General features: G+C 36.5%; 1 protein-coding gene across 1 annotated transcript in view; it reads right to left on the reverse strand.

Moving 5' to 3' along the window:
• Positions 1 to 305: 305 nt before the first annotated feature.
• The window catches only part of LOC122805830 (histidine N-acetyltransferase-like), a 63745-nt gene continuing 50122 nt past the window's right edge, over positions 306 to 13928 (reverse strand). The window contains exon 4 of the mRNA XM_044076087.1: positions 306 to 2559. Coding sequence (XP_043932022.1) covers positions 2008 to 2559 — 552 coding nt within the window. The 3' untranslated portion in view covers positions 306 to 2007. The remainder of the gene's footprint in view (positions 2560 to 13928) is intronic.

Below are 13928 nucleotides of genomic sequence, written 5' to 3' on the forward strand. Positions count from 1 at the left end.
TCTTGTTATTCACCTTTGTTCTGCGTGTACCCTTTTCAAGCATTTGATGTTCTTTTTTTTTTTTTGACAAAGTCTATGTTATGCAGAACTGTGATAAAGGTCTCTTAAAATAAATATGTAAATAAAGAATGTAGAAAATCACACTTGGGAGATCAGAATTAGTTTGTTTGTGCCAGTGTGTGCATTTAAATTCTGTACTTCTTGTATTCACAAGAATTGCACAAAACCAAGCAAATTTGGTAGGAATCATAGTCAGCTCAATATTGCCTACAGTATGCTACAGGTACTGCAATAAAACAAATGTATTCTTTACTGACATATTTGTGAGTCTTTTTATTTCACTTTTGCAATATTGTCAAGCATACAGGATTATGAAAGCTTTTTTACTTGCAATTTTTATTAAAATGTAAACTTAATGGAACGAAAAATACAATAACAAGAAAATCAGTTACAGTATTATATCATTAAATACATATCAAACATAATATAATGAATTATTCGCACTATGCTTAGAAATCTGTATAAAAAGAAAACTATATAAAGCTTTGAATGTGTATTACACAAACACAACATGCACATAAATATATATGTGTGTGTGTGTGTGTGTGTGTGTGTGTGTGTGTGTGTGTGTGTGTGTGTGTGTGTGTGTGTAAAAACATAACACACAGAGCTGGATTCATGAATGCCTACACCAAGTGTAAACGATTTGTATTAAAAAACAACTCTACCTCATTTTTTGCGCAGTCTACTCACTCAGAAAGATTACACTAAGTATAGGCATAGTCTACACATTGTAGTAACCTTTATGAATCCCCCTTGATATTTAATGTTGCAAGAAAATCAGTAGGAAAACTAAACTTAGGAGGAAGAAGGTAGGAGCTGTACTTGTGTTTTCTTTTTACTCAGAATGGTGTACACTAAGTGTAGGTATTAATGAATCCAGACTATAGCAAATACAAACAGTATTAGCAGTCACACATAGAAAAGGACCAAAGACCCTTCTTATACTCCCTGTGGGAGCAGAGTAGGGTACAAGGGGCTACAGTTCTCACAAATGTTGGCAGTACAACAAAGTTAGACCCACACGGGTACACCTAGACAAAAATGTAGGGAAAGTCACAGGGTACAGGTTATCAGCAAATCTAGAAGTTTGGCTCTTACTGCACTCTCAGTGCTTTAAGATTTTACCTTTTTATTAGCACAATGGTAGTAAGCCAAGCTTCAGCAATGGTCATGCTATATGTAAAGCCTCTAACTGGAAATCCTCAGACCACCTTTCTGCTATAGGCATGTGTAGGCATTTGAGTAGGTATGCTAGACTCTAACACATATAGGAAGATTTGAAGATGAAAGGAACGCACTTCCCTTAGTGAGTAAGATAGCACACACCTAGAAAGAGATGCTAAAGGGATTTAATTCGTGAAGCTATCATGACAGTGGATGTTCAATAATGTTTGTCATTGATTTCATTGTTGGGTGGTATGGATTGGAACAAAAAATAGTAATTGTGTTCAACTAAATACTACAAGAACTATAATGTCTTATCTGCAAAGGACTCTACATCATGCTGTCAGCGATAACCACAGAAAATTATGTTGTGATTGTTATTATTTGACAATATTTACCTGTCATTGTGTTGTTTCGGCTTTGAAGAAAAAAAGATACTGAAGAAAGTGTCATAAGATACTATTTCAAACTCACAGTACACTGTGGAAGCTGAGTGGCTGAGAGATGTCACATACAGTGAGAAACAGGGAAGTGATACTTTACCTAAACATTGGAATGTAGGGGTCATTCCGCAGACAAGAAAACATACTCTGGGTTGAGTAAAAATTATTTTTGTAGTGCATCTGTTCTTCAGTATATTTGCAGTGGTTATATCAATAACTGCCTAAGTGTTTTTGTTTTGAATTTTTTTTTTGTGAAGAAAGTTACACCCTAAGATACAATTACTAGTGAGAGTGAGTGAGAGATTAACTGCTGATTGATAAAGTAGTAACACTTCAATCACAAATCATCTTCCAGTAACATTTGTGGTAAAATGTTTGGTTTCTCTACTGCAGGTATTGCTTTCACAAATTCCTCCATTTTTGCAGTCAGCAATGTATCCAGGAACAGAAAGCAGAGTACAGTGCCTGTCAGTTTTCCCGAGCTGATCTGCAGCTGAGTCACTAAGTGTTTTTTAGCTTCATCAAGGACTTTACCAAACATGTCAATGTTCAACCGAAGAAATTCTTGTCCCATGGACACTAGATAAGGATCTAAGCACAGACTGAGAAAATGAGGGTGTTCACTGCAGTCTGCCATCCATCTGATCTGTTTTGACAACAATAAAGAGATGTTACTTTCAGTAGGTTCAAATGGGTGCCAATCATACATTATTTTTTTATTTGGTAACACAGTGTCTATGACTTCTCTGTCCAGGAATATTCTTCTCACGTCACTATCCTGCAGAAGGCTTGCCTGCTGCCAAACCTTTCCTTCTGCCTCCATTGCCCTGGTGATGTAACTCAGAATTCCGTCAATATCACTAGCCTTGAAATGAAATATCAATACGCTCTGTAAAAGCAATAGTACATTATTTTTTATATCACTTTACAAATTGAAAGTATCATAATACAAAGTGGCAACATTACACTTTGGAAGTCTTCTTGGTTCTAGATTCTTTATGTAAACCACTGCAGATATTCTTCTTAACCTCCACTCCTGCACATTTTTATATGCCTGTGCCACTCTATAAATGAGCTGCAAACTATCACCAACTTTTGGTACATCCAACAGCTTGAGTGGGCCTTTTTTTATTTACATCAGACAGTTCCTAGGTATGTGTTACATTCTTTCTACAAGTGCATGTCAGAATTTAGAAGCACAATCCAGTCTTGGTCTCTAGGGTTAACTATTATTTTGGCCCTGGTCACATCATTAGTAACTTTATGCTGCTATGGCATACAGTGCAGCTGATCTATTATTAATTTTAGTTTCCATACATTTTACAAGACATCTTATGCTACCTATGGGTTAGGGATCATCTTCCCTTCCCTGATTTTTTGACTTAAGATATGAGAAGACCTACACAGGGTCACCTACTTATAGCAAATAATACCTTCTAGTACTGTAGACACATTGGGAAGGAGTCAACCCGTTGGCATCACAGTAGGATTTGTGTTTGCAGTACCATTGTCTTAGGTTCTAGTTTGAGGAAATGAAAAAGGAAAGTGATGTGGGGACAAGCTTTTCAGTACAGAAAAATAGCGTCTGGAAAAAGTCACTTGTATTATTTGAGTTTGGTGAGACTACATGTTGGAAGCCATATTCAGGCCATTGTTACACATCCCTACATTCAAGGGATGAATCCCTTCCCACCTCCTTTGACTTGTACCTGAAACATGGCACCATGCAGGCCCCACCACTGTTTTGATTTTGATAGGGTTAGTAGTAGTGATCAGTGACAAGAGTTATCAGTACCTATGCCTGGATGGTGCAAAGCTTGTGTCTTCCCCCAGCAGTCCATCTGAGATCATGAACATTGAGAAGCAAATATGTCAGATGTTCATTTGAAGTAAAAGATGGTTCTGTGGCACTAAGTGATGGTGACTATACTGCAGATGACAGTGGATCAGTTAAAGATCCATGTACTGGAGGAGTTCTTCAAAAAAGGGACACAAGTAAATAGCAGATCCCATCATATCTGCAGTGTGGAAGGGGATAACCTCAGCCCCACTGCAACACAGTGCTTCCAGATACTGGTGTGCACTCTGTTCCCAGAAAACAAAATTCAAGTGTGTATGACTGCCAAGGAGTGCATCACAGTCTAGATATGTGTACAACTGGCCTAATATAGCAAGTCTTGTACATTTACCACTTAGGGGAGGAGAAGTTTAGGTGTGGAATTATGTCAATCTATCAACAACTATTATAGCAAATACCAATTCACTGAAAAAAAAATGCAGAAACCCAAGTGTATTTTTTTTTTGCAGTAGGGGCAAGTCCCCGCATTCCCAAACTTATGTATACCTACTCCAAGGTCATACAACACTGGAGAAAACAAAATACTCCCCTAGTGCTAAAGGATGGTTTGCCAGTGGTTATTTGATGCAGTATCACTTGCTGAAAAAATTGTCAGTTTGCATGTTTAGTTTACGTCCTCATTAAGAGCATGAGAAATCTCCTAACTCACTGCTGGCTGATGACCATGATTCTCATTTCTTGCCACCATCTCTCTCACAATATCTCTGGATTTCACAAACTGCGAATGAATGGGCCAGTAGTGACCAGAATTTCAGTGAGGTCAGGAAGAGTGGGGGAGCAAGAACATATATAAAAAATGTTAATTTGGGTGAATTGGCCACCAAGGAGTCTTAATTGATTTATGGGTCAAAAGGACAGGAATTTGAAAAGACACTGTGGCAATTAAGACAGCCATAACACATCAGAAGGATGTAAGGAATGTTCAATATTCTGTTTCAATTAATAACATTAGATTTTATTTAAAATGAGGAGTTATCTTTCTGAGTAAGTGAGCCATGTTGTTTGACTTGTCTAACACTAATGTTTTTTTTTTCTGTCCACCACTATTTTATTGTTGCTTTTACAAAATGTTAAACAGCAGTTGTTGCTTGTAAATGCTGTCTATTTTTCCCTACTGTTATCTTTATGTGAGGATGGTGTAATAGATTTTAACATTACTTGGTTTCACTGATGAGATGAACTACATCTCAGGTAAACAGAAGTATAATGTGTGTGTGTGTGTGTGTGTGTGTGTGTGTGTGTGTGTGTGTGTGTGTGTGTGTGTGTGTGTGTGTGTGTGTGTGAGAGAATATCACACAATTTCATATTTGTAGTTTTATCAAAAGCATTTGATGCATTACTGCTCATAGGTACATAGGTGTATACTAGGCTAATGATGCTATGGCCCTTATATGCCTAGCCATACAGCCCAAATGTAACCCACAAATTTGATTTATATAGGTAGTGTGTCACTCATCTTCCTCTAACATAGATGACAAGCAGGCAGATTATTTCGTTTAGATGCTTTAATGCATAGAAACACATCAGGATGGATAGCAGCATCATAAAATACAAACAAACTGGCTAACAGATAGACCTTACATACATACATGCTTCCAGCTCAACAGCTTACTACAAAATGGCAGTCAGACTCACATGTGCTCAGTACTTATACACTTGAGCAAGCCCTTGAATATCTGCTTAAAGGTACATACACACAAATTGATCTACATTCTCCTTCTTAAAAAGATCCCCCTTTGTAAAAACAATATTAGAGTTAGACATGCATTACTATAGACATTAGAAACAAAACACAGTGTTCATGTCCAAGTTGCTTTGTATCTGTTACAGGGTTTAGGGATATGACCATATCTCATAACATATCAATCTGGACTAATTTTACCAACAAGGACAGTCTTCGGTGAAAAACTCATATCAGGAACTTCTGGATTCATCACAGGGATGGGAATATTCTCTGGAACTTCCTCAGGAATTGGAACACCAGACAACTCATTCTGAGATAAAGAGTCTTTCTCACAGGCTATGTGCTGTGGTATAGCCTCAGACACTGGTCTCAAATGTTTCCAATTCCATCTAATGTCTGTTCCTTGTGACTCCACAATGTACGATCTCAGCTCTGGGAAAATACTTTTCACAACACCAATCCAATCATAACCTTTGGACGTTTGCATCCATACCACTTCTCCTTCTTTTAATGGATTGAGCGGTTTGCTGGTCTTACTGTATTACGACTTCTGGGTTAGGCATTTCTTCAACAGATTGGTTTTCACTAACCTGTTGTTTTTGACACATGGAACCAACAATTGACTACTGATTGGTAATGTGGTTCTGGTTTTTCTCAACAGAAGTATTTGAGCAGGTTAACCAAGATGTTTATCACGAGGAACATTTCTGAGATTCAAGAGATTCAGGAAAACATCATAATTGTCTCATTTTGACTTCTCTAGTAACTGTTTTGCACTTTGAACTGCATGTTCTGCCAGACCATTTGACTGTGGGCACTCAGGGCTACTTGTAACATGAGTAAAGTTCCATTCTTCAGCAAATCTTTTGAACTGTTGGGTTGTAAACTGTGTGCCATTGTCAGAAATAATGTTGTGCGGACTACCATGTACTGCAAAATGATGTTTCATCTTAATAATAACAATACTGGAAACAAGGTTAGGAAGTAGGTCAATCTCAAACCAATTAGAGTAAGAGTCTAATAACACCTGATAATGTTGACTATTCCACTCAAAAATGTCTGTGGCTACTGTTGACCAAGGTAGTTCCGGAATCTGGTTTAGCTGAAGTGGTTCCTTCTGTTGATGTGGCTTAGTACTATTACACACAAAACAAGATAAAAGTGCTCTCGCAATTTCTTGTGACATAGAAGGCCAAAATACTAGTCCTCTTTCCCTTCATTTGGTAGAGTCAGTTCCTAGGTGACCAAAATGCAAGATAGTAATATACTTTTGTTTCAAGGTCTTTGGAACAATTACTTTTTGACCTTTCATAATGATACCTATGTCAAACAAAATCTCATCTCTGTATGGAAAATAAGGTTGCACTTCTTGAGGTAAACTAGATTGCTTTGCTGGCCATCCCTGATTGATAAAGTGGTTGAGCCTTTGTAAAACTGGATCTGTGGCTGTGTGATTTCTCAACTCATTAAGATGTGTGGAAGAAAAATTTCACACTTCCATGACTTCATAATCAAGGTTCTCATTCTCGTGCTGTTTAGTGGTGTTTCTGGGCAATCTGGATAATGTATCAACAAGATAAAGAAGTTTGCCTTTCTTGTAGACAAGAGTGAAATTATACTTTTGCAGTCTCAGCATCATATATTACAGTCTAGCTGGAAATTAATGCATAGGCTTTCTCAAAATAGTGACTGGAGGTTGGTGGTCTGTTCCAATCCGGGTAGGTCTACCATAAACATAATTATGGAACTTTGAACATGCAAAGACAATTCCCAAAAGCTCTTTCTCAATCTGGGCACATTGCATTTCAGTTTGGGTAAGAGTTCTCAATGCATAGACAACAGGTTGATCCTCTTGTAGAATGACTGCACCAAGACCAAATTTCAAAGCCTCACAGGAAAGTGTTACTGGCTTGTGAACATCATAGTATCTGATAGTTGGTGGACTAGCAATTCTCTCTTTCAGGACATCAAATGCTGTTTGGTGTTGCTCTCACCAAGGCCATGCTACATCTTGACATGTTGGCTCTCTAAGAGGTGCTGAAAGTTGGCTCAAGTCTGAAATGGCCTTGCCTAGGTAGTTAACCATGCCAAGAAAACATCGCAGGGCATGAACATTGTCTGAAACTAGCATCTTGAAAATGGCTGTTTGCTTTGAAGGGTCTGCTCATAGGCCTGAACTAGTTAATACTAACGACCAGCATATGTAACTTTTTGTAGCCTGAATGTACATTTCTGTGGATTGAGCTTAAGATTCATTTGACATGCTCTTTCTGGAACTTTTCTGAGGTTTTTGTCTTGTTCAGTTTCACCATTACCTCCTACTAATATATCATCTACTATGCTAGCACAAGGATACCCAGAAAAAAATTGCTCCACTGCATGTTGAAAGACTTCACTTACAGAATTTATTCCAAATGACATTTTCAAACCTGCCAAATGGAGAACTGAAAAGTAGTGAGCAATGAGGATTGTTTGTCAAGCTGAATTTGCCAAAATGAACTCTTTATATCTGAGACAGAAAAAAACAGTGGCTTTGGCATCAAGGCAGTGACTTCTTTGACTGTGTGCATTGGATGATGAGGTCTTTTTAGTGCTTTTTTCAAATCCCGTGGATCAAAACATATTCTGATGTCATCTGAACTTTTCTTATGAACTACTACCATGGAAGGTATCCACTCAGATGGAGTTGCAACTGGACAAATTATACCTTGTCTCAACATTTTATCTAGCTCAGCTTTGACTTTGTCCTGCATGACTATTGCAACTTTTTGTGCTTGCCTGATAACTGGACTGAAATCTGGATCTAACTTCATGGATTACATAACTGGAAGCTTGCTAGTTTGTCTTCAAAAAGATCTGCATAGGTAAAAAAAATGTGCTGGGCAAAATTAGAGTTGTGGTCTTTCAAACTGACTTGGAGGACTTCCTTATTAAATGAAAGCAGTCCCATTTTCAAACTGTCTGAGCCCTAATAATGACTGGACGCACCTCTTGACACCATAAAATAACAAGTCATAATATCTTCCAGCAGAGTAACATGAAAGCACTACTGAGCCTTCAGTCTGAATTTCTTCATACACCTTGCAAAATCAAGCCTTTCACCATGACACACACTAAGAAATGTTGCTACTGACATAACATTGCACTTGGAACCTGTGTCAACTTTGAGCTATATGGGTTTGCCATTTATTCGAACAGTACAAAATACTTCATTCTTTGCCATTAAATCTGCTGCACTGACACACCATCAACATAAAGAGTAGGGCTGCAGCTCTCTAATTTATCATCTTGTTTCTTAAAACGTCCCCTTTTAATAAAAGAATGTGGGCCTTTTGATTTACAAAACCTTTTGAAATGATTCCACTTATTGCATTTGTGGCATTGCTGACCAAAAGCTAAACATTTTTCCCTTTTAGATTCATGGCTTCCACCATAATTACGACAGCTGGCAATTAAACTAGGTTGGGGCCCATGCTTTTACTTTGGTGACTCACTCCTATACTTCACTGAGACTGTGCGAACTCTGGAATTTGCTAGAAAGCTCTGAGGTTTACCAGTGAGTGCTTCATAGGCTACACTTACTGCCATTTGCGCATGTTTCTTTTGACCACATGCTGCATAACATCAAGATGAGCTTTGTCACTGTGCCTTCTAGAGCTATTCTCATTTGTAAACATATTTGTGTGCTTTTCTGTGAGATCATATATCTGACAAATCTCAGTGGCCTTATTCAAAGTTAAATCGCTGTCGCAAAATCTTTCTCACAGCATCATCTTTAATACCACACACAAGTTTTTCTTTTATCAGCTCATCCCTTAAATCACCAAATCTGCATGTTTTAGCTTTATTTCTCAGGTCAGTTATATATGTTGCAAATGTTTCACCAGGCATTTGATCCCTTGTTTAAAATAAGTACCTTTCAATTTTATCATTTGTCTGGGGGTTACACATTTCTCTAAATTTATGTTTTAAGCACTCAGGGTCCTCCCTTGACTTAGCCTGTACAAAAATATGACAGTTTCCTCCCCCTCTCCTGTATAGATAGCAGGTGCATACACAAATTAACGTTCTCTTTCAATGGCTTCTGAGCCAGCTAAATTAGGCAGAATAAATGCCTTTGTATGGTCATCTTTATCAGAAAATGCAACCTGTATGAATATGTCATACTCTTGTTCAAACACTCTCCAGTTCTCAGCAATATTACACTGCCCCATCCAGAAATTATGCACAAACACACTGAAGATATGGCCCTTGTAATTATGTACAAACTGTTCTGTGAGCTTGTAATAACATCCAAATGCACAATAAACTCCTTGAAATACAGTACTTTGCAAACTATGCTCTGTAATGGCTGTATTTTGCAAAATAACTTTACTGCAGTACTGCGCAAATATATGAACACTTTATACACTTTTGATAACTCATATATCTTTGACTAATACAAAAAATATAAATTCACTAAGCACGTATTGAAAATGTGGTTGTTTCCTTTTATCAAAATATTTATCATAGTAATTTGAATATTTCTATTAATATCATACAAATCGGTTTATACAAATATTGTGTAAAAAACAATTGCTGCTATCCTCCTAAAGTATCCTTGGCAAAAACAGCAAGACCAAATCACAAAAAATAACCAATAGGATACACCACGAGAGCACTTCTTGTTCCAACAAAGTCTTTTTATTCCAAAACGAAAAGTAAACAGGATAATGAGCGCTTTCGCATGCTTCTGGCACGCTTCTTCAGATATAAATTAACTATCCAACCTTGTTCATTTTATATCAATCCATCCTTCACAGTATTGTTGCAATTAAGCAATTGCTCGGTTACACCCAAAATTGATTGATTAAACAAAAAATTAACAAGTAGTTGCAAAGTTCCCGTGAGAATACATTCAACATCCCCATTATTTTTTATCATTCCTATCAAATTACGTAATCATATTATTTAACAATTCCTCACTTAAAACCAGTGTTACTAGTACATAATGTCAAAATAAAATGATCTAATAAAAACCCAATCTAATATAGATCATGTTGAAGAACGTTCACAAGAATATCCCTTGCAGTTTGTATTCTAATAAGTGAACATTAAAAACACACTTTCTATTCTTGGATTGGAACACTCTTTTTCCGTAGTTTATAATCATATAAAACACATCATGTATTCACATAAAACTTTTCCACAATATATGCATGTATGCATCTCTCTAGAAAAAGAGATAAAAATAAAAATAAGTAAATAAGCTGATGAATAACAAGCTCGTAAGCCATATTTATGCATATTTTATATCGTGCATATCTGACGTTAATAACTTTATATTATTCAACGTGACGGCTTCATCAAAGTGCATAGTGCATAAAACTTTTATACATGCATATGAAAAAGATAAACTATTCACAACTGTTGAAACTATACGTGGAAGTATGCGCTAAAATCAATCGCTGACTTCCAAGGTCCCTATGAAGTCACAATTACGCTCTATGTCTTGTGTACTTTATCTAACATAAAATTAAAAACTGTTTTTATATAAAGAATTAATATATAAAATGTATATAGCAATATAAATGAATTCACGTATACACAGAAAATATATATCTGTGTATATATGAACAAATGAAATAAAATGAATATATATATATACAAAGTCTATCATATAAATGCTTCCAAATGGTATAAATGTATGACAATAAACATAACCATATCATAAACATTTATAGGTATGTTCTAGTCCTTATATTGGATGCAATATGCCTCAGGGGATGATAATGTATATGTGACAACTCATACCTGGATCAACTGTGTTGTCAGAAGCCTTCACTCTCATCTAAAAATATTCTCATTTCTGACACACAGTATATGCATCTAAATGCATCTAAAATTAAGTATAATTTTTACATAACAAATTAATTGGTCAACTCAAAACTCTAGCAAATTCAATTGGACCTACAGAATTATAAAACACATTCCATGTTTCATAAATACTAAAATAGACTCTTAGTATCTGTCACAGTGTGTATTTATGTAGTGTTCCACAATACTTGATGTTAAAAAAATATATATAATATAATAGTATGCAATGCAAAAGATACATACATATACAATAAATGGAAAACACATGCAGTTATTCAATAAATGGTTTTACTGTGACATAATTATTAATTCCAGGGTCTCTATGTGCCCCTAGCCTGAAAATCCACTCCATTTCAAGTTTAGCTAGGGCTCTATTATTATCTCCCATTCTTGGGCCAACGCACACTGTTTGTAAAACTCTAAACTTAAAGTGATGTGTGGGGTACAACATGATGTGTTTGGCCAGGGCATTTAATTCATGTTGTTTACGTATGTCATAAACATGGTTATAGATGCGCTCTCTCAACCTTCTCTTGGTGAGACCAATGTAGAAGGCCGGACAGAGCGCGCAGTTAGCCATGTATATTAAATTCTTGGTGTTACAATTTGCCCATATTCTAGGTATAAAGTGAAAGTGTCCATGTGGATGATAGTATTCTTGCATAGTGTTAATATATGGACACATGCTACAACTATTAAACGGGTAGGTCCCTGGATCACCAGTCTCACCATCTTTAGCTTGAATATTGCTATGTAATTTGGATGAAAAAATGGTCTTCAGATTGTCACAAGTACGAAAAATAAAACCTGGTCTTTCACCCACTATTGCCCTAATTTCATCTACAGTGGTGAGAATATACCAGTGTTTATTTATAATCCTCTTAATTTCATCAATATCATTAGTATATTTCAAAATAAAACTAACATTTCTATTCTGTGTATAATGTGTTATTAGTTCTTTGTCTCTCAGTCTATTCTTGCCTCTATCCTCTCTCCTGCAACCACTAGGTCCCTCATCATTCCTACACTCATCTGGTATGATGTTATTTCTAATCTCTTTAACCAGCTTACTATTGTAGCCCCTGGCTATAAATAGCCTTTCCATCATGTCTGCTTCTATTTTCAATACAGCAGGATCCTTGCATAATCTAATTAACCTGCAGAATTGTCCTTTCATGATGCCGGAGAACATGAATCTCGGTGCATGCTGCTATATTCTAAAATCGTGTTCCTCCAGCATGTCTTTCTGAACAACTTAAAAGATAACTTATCTTCTATATCATAATACAGAGTCAGATCTAAAAAATTGACCTCTTTGTAAGAGTATTCATAAGTGAATCTCAGGAACGTAGTTGTTCCTTCCAAGTAATCTACAAAACTCCTTAGCTCATCAATGGTACCATCCCATGCCAGTATCACATCATCAACAAATCTCTTATATATGTATATCTTGTCCATCCATGCACTATTGAAAATGTATTTCTGCTCCCAACTATATAGTACTAAGTTGGCATACGCATGGGGTGCCCATAGCGACACCCCATGTCTGCAAGTAATACTTACTATGGAACATGAAAACATTACAGTTCAATACTAGTTCCAATAGTTGCCCTATTAGGATCTGTCTATCCCTCGAGTACCCACTCATGCCAACCATTACCTCCCTCACAGCCTGGGTACCATATTCATTGGGAATGCAGGTGAACAAATCCCGGACATCTAAGGTAACCAACAGTAATTTCCCATGCCTTATTCCAGATGGTTCAAAAGATTCTAAGTCTTTTAATAAATGTTGTGAATCTCTGAGTATGGTTTGAATCTTGTTCACTAAAGGCCTCAGCATTTTTTCCAGGAATATTGAAATATTATATGTTGCCCACTGCCGACCTGACACTATTGGTCTCATTGGCATTGGTTTGACTTGTTTATGGATTTTTGGCAGTACTTTTAACACTGGTACTAGTGGTTCTTCTATACAAAGGAAGTCAAACATTTCTTTGCTAACCTGTCTACACATCAGGATGTCATATAGCTCATCCCTTACATTTTTGATGATATTCTTAACTCCTTCTATAGTGAGTTCTTTGTATGTATCATTCTGAGTTAAAGTAAATTCAATTGTCTCAATATATTCTGCTTTGTCAAGAATCACCACTCCTCCCCCTTTGTCAGCATTAATTATCAATATATTATCATTGTACTTGAGTTTCATTAAAGAATCATGCTCAGCCTTCTCTAAATTAAAAAATCTGTTTCTAACACATTTAGTAGTATACAGATTATAGAGATCTTTTTCACATGTTTTTATGAAACATTCTACACTAGATGGAAGGATCGGAGAAAAAGTGCTCCTACATCTAAGACTGATATCAGCAGTATGCACTTGTTGTGTATGGTTCTTAAAAAACATTCTCAAAGCTACTTTCCTAGCAAACAACCTTAGGTCTATCAATGTTTCAGACAATTTACTATACTGTGAGGGCACATAATTCAGCCCTCTACTCAATAATGATACATCAGATACAGACAGATTATGTTGAGAAAAATTAAATACCAGTAAAGTCAGTTCCAATTCTTTTTCTGTTGTTTCTCGTGTCTGTCGGCCGAGAACTTCCGTTTCTTTGGGCCTCGACTCACTGATCTCCCTCTGGTGAACGTATTTATTCTGATAGGAAAAGGGGCATCCATATCTCTAACGGGTGCCGCCATTGTTTTCCTGATGGTCCCTGTTCTAACAGAGTCATCCAAGTGATTCAAAGCCAACTGGTTATGTGGTGGTGTTGATTCATCGATGTTGGCAGTCAACACTTCCTTCCTGGTTTGGATAGATTCTCCACTATTGTTTACAGCCAATATAGTA

This window comes from Protopterus annectens, chromosome 7.part0 (assembly GCF_019279795.1).
Source record: "Protopterus annectens isolate FY-2018-M chromosome 7.part0, PAN1.0, whole genome shotgun sequence".
Lineage (NCBI taxonomy): Eukaryota > Metazoa > Chordata > Ceratodontiformes > Protopteridae > Protopterus > Protopterus annectens.